The following is an 8,716-nucleotide window of genomic DNA, read 5'->3' as shown; positions in this document are numbered from 1 at the left end:
GCCCCCCCCCCCCCCAGCATTCTTCAAAGGAATAATTCATATAACTTAGTGATTGTTCACATGATCATGGTTTTAAAGGTTTGATGGTTCCATTTTCAGAAATTATGGATTCTAAAAGTAAGGCTGGCTTTGAGAGAAGGATGAACATAGAGCATTGAACTTTGCTGGGTTTTGACAGTCCACTGTAGTAGTCTGATCAAGGTGTCCCACAGGTATTTGGGAGTTCTCTCTTGAGCTCATATTTAAGCATACATTGTAGGTAGATAGCTTTTGGATTTGGTTGTCTTCAAAAATGATCTGTATACCTGATTATTGTTTTACTTGATAGGCTTAAACAAATGTTCTGTGCAGAAGGAAAAACATGACTATATTTCTGTTTGTCCCCAAACACTTACTTGCTACTAATTTTATTAGTATTTTCTCTTAGCTTACTATCCTTGTTACAGTACCAAATCTAACTTAGTTCAGGGGAGAAAACTCAAATATTCATACAATTACAAGCCTCAGGGAAAGCTCTGGCTGCTCTCCTTCAAGGAATACTTGCACATGACCCATTAAACATAAGTATTTATACCAGACTCAGGGACTTCATCTCTTAGCCTTCATCTTTAATGTCACAGTGTTAAATGCCTAGTTTATATGTTTAGTGTTAGAGCCTTTCTCTTGTACTTTCCTTTTGTCTAACTAAATTCTAAATTGCTCTGTATTTTAATCCATTTCTTTATACACACACACACACACACACACACACTTGTCACTAGTGGAAGTTAATCTAATTTCATCATCCCTTTTTCTTTATTTTTTTCCTGAATTTATATTTTAATTTACAAATAAAATTACATATATTTATATTTTACAGCATGATGCTTCAAAGTATGTGTACATTGTGAAATGGTTAAATCAAGCTAAAAATCATGTGCTTTACTTCACATTCTTCTTTGTGGTAAACATAATCTGCTGTCTTAGTAATTTTCAAGTATATAAAGCATTGTTTGTAGTTATAATCTTCATGTTCTGCAATAGGTATTTTGGACTTATTCCTTCTATCTAACTGAAAGTTTTTACACTTTGAACAACACTCGATTTTAACCACCCCCCAGCCCCTAGTATTATCATTTTGTTCTTTCTTTCTATAAATTTGGCTTTTTAAAAAAATTTTGTTATATATGATGGCAGAATGCAATTCAATTCACATTACACATATAGAGCACAATTTTTCATGTCTCTGGGTGTATACAAAGTAGATTCACACCATTCGTGACTTTATACATGTACTTAGGATAATGATGTCCATCTTATTTTTCTTCATGAAGATGTTGAACTCAAGATTTTTTGGCTGTGGTCCAGATTAAATGTTTTATGTTCTCTAGTCTTCCTAAGAAGAACTCTGCTGGAAATTGAAGTCAGTTCATATCTCTGTTTAAATTAAGGATTTTAAAAATGCCTTCTGTGCTGTTCAGTCTGGCAGGAGCAGTCGCCATCATTGGGTCAGTGGGTCTTGCTGTGGATGTTTCTCGTGTGGGTTGTGTCTGTGGTGGTGGTGGTTGTGGGGTCTGTTGTCAACAGTGTAAATAGCCATGAAAATATAATCAGTGTTAGCAAGTTTAGATACAAAGTACATGAGTTATGTTCCAAGAAGTAATAAGGTTTGGAAACAAAGTAAGTACACGAATTGGCAATTTCAATTTGTGATTCTGTATAGTGCTGCTAACTTGCTAAAAGATCTGCACATTAGGTTATTGGAAATAGTGCCTACCTAATAAGGTGCACTGGCACTTTCCAGTGTTTTAATATTCGTCAGAGTTCTTTGTAAATACTACTAAACCTAGTGTTTCTTACTTGTTAGATAATCTTTAAGATATCCATAATAGTGAGTAAAAAGTATGAAGACCATGGAAAGAATTTAAGAATAACTTAGGTTTTCAGGGACTCTAATCTCTCATTTCCCAATCTTTCAAATCAGTATCTGTTTGGAATTTGGAAACACTATCAAAACCTATAAAACTAGGTTCTAGCCCACAGTGGAAAGACTATTTGGGACTCAAATAAGTCATCCAAGCAGTATTTAATTTTTCCAGTGTATTGTATTCGTATTTTATCTTCTTGGGAGAGATGATTCTTAAATTTTGTAGTATTGTTAGGGTTTTTTTTTTTTTTGTAGATATTTGTGAGATGATAAGAAACTTTTAACACTAAATTTTGTAAAGCCATCATTTTCCTGGAATTATTGTTTTTGAACACTTCTGGGTCCTTAAAAACATTTTGATGTTGATTTTTAGGTGGTTTTGAAAAGTTGTTTTCATTGCATTATGATTAGACTTAAGTAATCTTAGGTAACTGAGGGATATTTTTGCTTCACTTAAGGATTTTAAAAAATATTTTGAGCAAATGAGAATTATCAGTTCCGAAAGAAGAAAATATCTGCTTATTTTTTTAAGAATTTTTTAATACTTATTTTTTTAGTTTTCGGCGGACACAACATCTTTCTTTGTATGTGGTGCTGAGGATCGAACCCAGGCTGCACGCATGCCAGGAGAGCGCGCTACCGCTTGAGCCACATCCCAGCCCCCATATCTGCTTATTAAAATAGGTCTTTTCAGTTAGAAAATGAGCCATCCAAAATTGTAAGACAAGTGTTGGTCTAAGCATGAGTATTTCTCATTGCAAGTTGAAGGTCTAGAATTAGAGACTACCACCAATGACAAAAGAACTCACAGGAAATTTATTGCACACGATTATGAAATCTCTCATTTTCTTTTTTAAATATTTATTTTTTAGTTGTAGTTGGACACAATATCTTTATTTTATTTTTATGTGTTGCTGAGGATCGAACCCAGGGCCTCACATGTTCTAGGTGAGCACTCTACCGCTGAGCCACAATCCCAGCCCCTAAATCTCTGATTTTCAAGATAAATTTAGCATGTATCTACAGTATAGTTAAAACTGTTTTTTTTCTTAGCATATAATTGTTTAAAGTATTAGCAATAGCATATTTCTGCCACATTTTGAAATTTACATGGAAAAATCTACAAGTGTTTTCTGTCTGATATTAAGGAAAAAAGAAATCTGTATTTTTTAATATAGGGACACTTTTGATAACTAAGAAGGAACAGTCTATTAGGTGCCTGGTACGTGCCGGACAGCTGTTGAGTCTAGATTTGGTTTCCTCCCTAATGGCCTATGGAGGGCTGGAGGTATTTACAGTACAGTGCATGAAGGTAGTACCATATGACATTGAGTTGTACATGAAACTAGATTAATGTTTCGTTTGGATTTTCTTATGTAGCTTTGGACTTAGTAAGTTACAGTCTATACTGTTATCTCATGTAAAATAAATCACAGTATTTATACCCTCTCTCTGTTCTTCAGTAATTAGCTGAAGTGGTGAGTCCATGTGTTTAGAGAAGACAGTCCTTTGGTAGAGGGCTCCCAGAAGTGTCTGTCATCACTTCCTCTTGCGCCCTCTCCTGTATGTGAATGCTGCTACACCCAGCTCAGCCCAAGGGCCCTCACCCTGGATAGGACTGGCCTGGTGCCTTGCACTGACTGATTAGTGGATATCATGAAAGCAACTATCTGGGATTTTTAGACTGTGGGCTTAAGAGAACCGGCATCTGTCTCTACTTCTGTCTTTGGAGCCAGCCATAAGGTGAAAGGTCTAGCTACCCTACTGAAGAGAGGCTGCCTATGATACCAGAGGCCATTGTGGATGTTTCAGTCCAGCCAAGTTTCTAACTAACTCATTGCATGATGGAACCCCAGACACCAACAGAGAAACCCCTCCAGAATCAGGAGGAATATTAAATTATTGTTTGAAGCCACTGAGTCTTGAGTGGTTTGTTACCCAGCAGTGGATGATGAAATGTGTGGCATAGGTGTGGAAATCACCTTTATCTTGTGTTGAGCTGTTCAGGCTCCTATCCTGACTGGGACCAAACTGACCTAAGCAGTTTCTGATGGTCAAAGTGAGAGTTTGGGCATCACTTAATTTCCATGTGTAGTCATGTCTAGAGATGAGCTCCTTGGTTCATGAGAATCCATTTTTATAAGGCATTGACTTGGGCCTGCAGGCATCTGAACCTGTAGACAGGTTTGATTTTTCTTGCCTTGTTAATGATGATTATTGCAAGATGGGAATCATCATGTGGTCATCTTCAGAGTTCCATGAACAGCATGTGCTACAGTAAATTCTTGTAAGTACTCATAGTTTGCTTGTTTATAAGTTGCATTCCTTTTTATGTTTTTATTGTTGTGTTATAACTGTACATAATAGCTGGGTTCATTTTGACATAATCATACATGTATGAAATTGCATTTGTCTTATTTCAGGCCCCAGTGCTGCCTTTTCCCCTCCCCTCCTATCTCCCCGTCTTTCCCTTCCTCTTCTCTACTGGTCTTCCTTGTCTTTATTTATCTATTTGTTTTTAATTGGTGAATAGCAGTTATATTCTTGTGCATCATATTTCCAAAAATGTTTTTATTGAATTCTTTTGATTTACCGTTCCATGTATATGTATATAAATATGTGTACATTTGAAATAAAAGTTGATTTATATAAACATTTCATAGTCAGGTATGTTGTCTGTGACCATAGTCTCAGAGGTCAGGCATAGGATAGTTACAGAAGAGTTTCATGAGAACCAGTGAACAGTCATCAGTAAAAGGAGAGTGTTTTGACAGGTTGTGTTGTCATTGTGCATAATCACTATTAAGGCAATTGTGGCCATTTGAATATACCTGGTGATATTTTGGCACAATTTACTGTTGGTATGGGGAGTCAGGAACTGGCTGAAATGAGTGGAAATGATATTTTCAGTGTCAGAGATTCTCATTGGAGGAGCTCTTTCTACTTGTGTCTCATCCTCTTGGTATGCTTTCACACACTTCTGAGGTGTTGCTGCCTATTCAGGCATCTCAGGCCATTGGCAGTGACTTGAATCAGGATACAATATGCTTTCCTATTTTTTGGTTGTTATTTAAAATATGACAACTCTTAACCACCCTCACTTGCTTTTTTGTGCACCATTCAGAGGCATTAAGTACATTCACATTGCTATGCAACCACCTCACCCCCACCTCTGGGAATCTTCATCTTGCAAAACCAAAACCCTGTACCCATCAAGTAGTAACTCCCATGTCTTCCTCTCCACAGCCCCTAAGACTACTCTTGGTGCATCATATAAATGGAATAATACATTTTGTATTTTTGTTACTGGCTTATTCATTTAGCTAGTGTTCTCAAGGTTATCCATGTTATAGCATGTGTCAGAATTTCTTTCCTTTTTAAGGATAAATAATACTACGTTGTGTATATATACCACCTTTTGTCTAACCATTCATCCATTTTGGGCACCTGGGTTGCCCCTTGCCCTCTGGCTATTGTGAGTACTGCTGCTGTGAACCTGGGTGTATAATAATCTGTTCAAGACCTGGCTTTGAATTCTTTTGGATATATACCCAGAAGTGGAATTGTTGGATTATATGGAACCATACTTTTCTCTATCATTTCACATTTCTGCCAATAGTGTGTAGGGATTTCAGTTTTTCCATGTCCTCACTGACATGTGTTGTTTTTTATTTGCTTGCGTGCTTGCTTGGAAACCCTTATCAGAAAGCCATCTAACCAGCTTTACACATTTCGTTTGTCAGAGTTGTGTGTCTTTGTGTGAGCCCCTCACTGGAAGGAGATGAATTAACTTAGAGCAAGTTAATTGAAGAAGTGCTCCTCCCTTCTCATTTCCAATACAGAGGGCGAGCATCTGAATAATTTACTGTTCATTCTGCCCAAGAGCCAGCATTTTTTTTTTAACAGAGATGTTAGTTTACATATATTTACATAAAGTTTTCTTTTTTAATGGTTCCATTGGTTTAAACATGTTTCTGTCTTTATATATTATCTTTGTAACCGAGATATTGCAGGGAAAAAAAGGAATCTTTAAAAAAATGAGTCCTTTTGGCCTTTGATCAGGTTTTAATTTTGTGCATAGTGATATTCATATTTATTAATCTAATTTTACTTTAGTTTCCTGTCATTTTATCTTTGATGTACTGTTCTTTAAAAAGTCTCATATTTAGTTAATTTCATATCTCAAGATTTATATGTAGGCCTTTTTTTCTTTTTCCTTTTCTGTTCATGCTAGCAAATAGCTTCTTTTTTTTTTTTTAACTTGTTTAGTTTGTTCAAGCTTTTTTTAAAAAATGAGGTTTCCTGTGCTTTCCAAATGTTTGCTATTTGCATGTAAACCTTAGATTTTGATAGTTAGACTAGCTTTCTTTGACCCCTGCTCATACACTTTAAAAACTATTTGATTATTTTAAAAAACGAGGGGCTGGGGATGTGGCTCAAGCGGTAGCGCGCTCGCTTGGCAGGCGTGCGGCCTGGGTTCGATCCTCAGCACCACATACAAATAAAGATGTTGTGTCCGCCGAAAACTAAAAAATAAATATATAAATTTCTCTCTCTCTCTTTAAAAAAAAATGAAAGAGCACATAGAAGTGCTGTAATTTTTTAAAAATGAGTAATTTTAAAAAGTTCTTCTTCATATTATCTCTCAGAATGCTGCTGAAAGGACAGGCTGTGAGCTGAAAGAGGCGTTTTGATGGAGTTCTTTATCCAGACTTGTATGCAGGCCAAAGTAAACAGTGATTTCAGGCAGTCTGCTTTGGTATCATGGCATGGCCAGACATTAGATAGTGGAAACATCAGAAAGGGCTCTGAAACAAAAGACTAATTCATCTGTGATTAATCATTCTTATGCTGAATACCTCAGCTTGAGTGTGGTCAAACAGCACCCAGAGTTCTGTAGGACTTTGCTCAAGAGGAGGTACTTGGCATTACTGTCATAAGAACATCTACCAAAAAAATTTAAAAGTTGGAGTTAACAGAGCTGCATTTGCAAAATCATGATTACTGAAACCCTGAAACTTCCAAGCTTTTCAGTTTCCTGACCAAACAAACTAGTAAGTGTGATTTTGCTACACTCTAGCCGTGCAGGGGGATGCACATGGGTACACGTGGTCATGACTTGCTACTGCTGGCCTGAAAGGAATACAGATGATCTCATCAGTTACCACAGCTCAGAGCAGAATACTGGATTCTTTTGATTCAGCATCTGTTTTTTTGATGTCAAATGTCCAGTGGATTAGACATAGTCAGTAAAAAAAATTACCACAGAATAATTTTAGTAAGGGATTTTTAATGCCTCCTAGAGGCAGTGGGAAATTAAAGAATTCTGGTACTCATCACAAATTCTTGTTTCTGAAATTGTTACATGTGCAGTTATGTCACATCAGAGTCAAAAGCTGCTCGTTAAGGGTCATCTGTCCTAAGCTTCTCATTATAGATGAGAAAATTGAAACTCAAGATGGTTAACCTGCCCAGGGTGTGCATTAACTGACATTTTAATTTTAGCAATAGTAAGGAGAATTTAAAAATAAGAGTCGTAATTCACAAAAATGGTATAATTTATCCAGATTTATGAGAAGTATATATTTATGTATATATGTATGTATATGTATATGTATACATATATATGTATGTATACGTGTGTGTGTGTGTGTGTGTGTGTAAATAAAACTTTTAACTTTGGAGTATCCTGAAATGCTTGGTGTATTAATTAAAGGTAAATTTAACTGTGGAATAAATACATTTAATCATGAGCCACATTTCTCTTTATCTTTTTTCCTTATCGCTCCAAAATGAAATAGAAAGTTTGGGATAGTGTATAATTCTCAACCTTTGAAAACTACTAATCATCTGTGGAGCTTTTGAAGAATATTAATGTCTGAGCTCTACCCTGATCTAAGGAAGGAAATTTGCTTCTTTCCTTTACATGGCCCATTCTCTGGAGGCCAGCCACTATTTTTTGTGCACTTGAACTCCTCCCCCCGCCCTGCCCCCAGCCCTGTGCCGTCTGTTGCATCAGATGACTTTGACTTATCCTGGCATGTGCCTGTCTGTTCCCTTCTGGACCAACTCGTGCCTCACTTCTCCCAGGAGGTGACTCTCTGAATCTCTTCCACACCTTCCCATCCGTTTTGCTCCGTGCATGCTAAAGCTACAGCAAATCATTTCGCTTCTGAGAATTCCTCTCATTTGTGAATGCCTTATTTGTAGCTCCTCGGGGTCTAGCTTGTAGGTCAACGTGATGAGGCAGTGGTTTTGGAGGGCCTGCTCTGTAAAAAAGCATCATGCTGGCTGCCAAGGCAAAAGGAAGATGCTCAGACATGTTACTTGTTGTCCTTGAGCAAACCATGCCTCATCTATCACTGTCTCCAGTGCCCAGCAAATTAACAGGCAAGTGTTCAGTGGGTTTTTTGGCATGCATTGCATACGGAAGCAGACATCTATCTGTGGAATTGAGCGGAATCAGTGAGTACTGCACACAGAGCAAGTGATGCTAATCAAATTTTGAACTTATGAAAAATGTAAAAGTCTCATCTCAGTAATATACTTTATATTTTCTGTGATTTCTTCTCTTTCCTACCTACCTGTAATTTTTTATTTTTTTATTTTTTTTTTAAATTTTTTTATTGTTGGTTGTTCAAAACATTACAAATTTCTTGACATATCATATTCCACACTTTGATTCAAGTGGGTTATGAACTCCCACCTTCACCCCATACACAGATTGCAGAATCACATCAGTTACACATCCATTGATTTACATATTGCCATACTAGTGTCTGTTGTGCTCCGCTGCCTTTCCCATCCTCC

The 8,716-nt window shown here is 36.8% G+C and overlaps 1 protein-coding gene across 5 annotated transcripts in view; it reads left to right on the top strand.

Moving 5' to 3' along the window:
• The window catches only part of Ate1 (arginyltransferase 1), a 148,416-nt gene that overhangs the window by 72,054 nt on the left and 67,646 nt on the right, over window positions 1-8,716 (top strand). Inside the window, exon 11 of one of the 5 annotated variants that reach the window (XM_048791317.1) lies at window positions 3,370-3,389. The exons of the other annotated variants lie outside the window; for them this stretch is intronic. Coding sequence (XP_048647274.1) covers window positions 3,370-3,372 — 3 coding nt within the window. The 3' untranslated portion in view covers window positions 3,373-3,389. Of the gene's footprint in view, window positions 1-3,369; window positions 3,390-8,716 lie in introns of those variants that run through there. 5 annotated transcript variants of the gene reach the window in all.

This window comes from Marmota marmota, unplaced genomic scaffold (assembly GCF_001458135.2).
Source record: "Marmota marmota marmota unplaced genomic scaffold, marMar, whole genome shotgun sequence".
NCBI classification, from domain to species: domain Eukaryota; kingdom Metazoa; phylum Chordata; class Mammalia; order Rodentia; family Sciuridae; genus Marmota; species Marmota marmota.
Note: the sequence above shows the minus strand (reverse complement) of the source record. Positions and strands in the feature narration are given on the sequence as shown.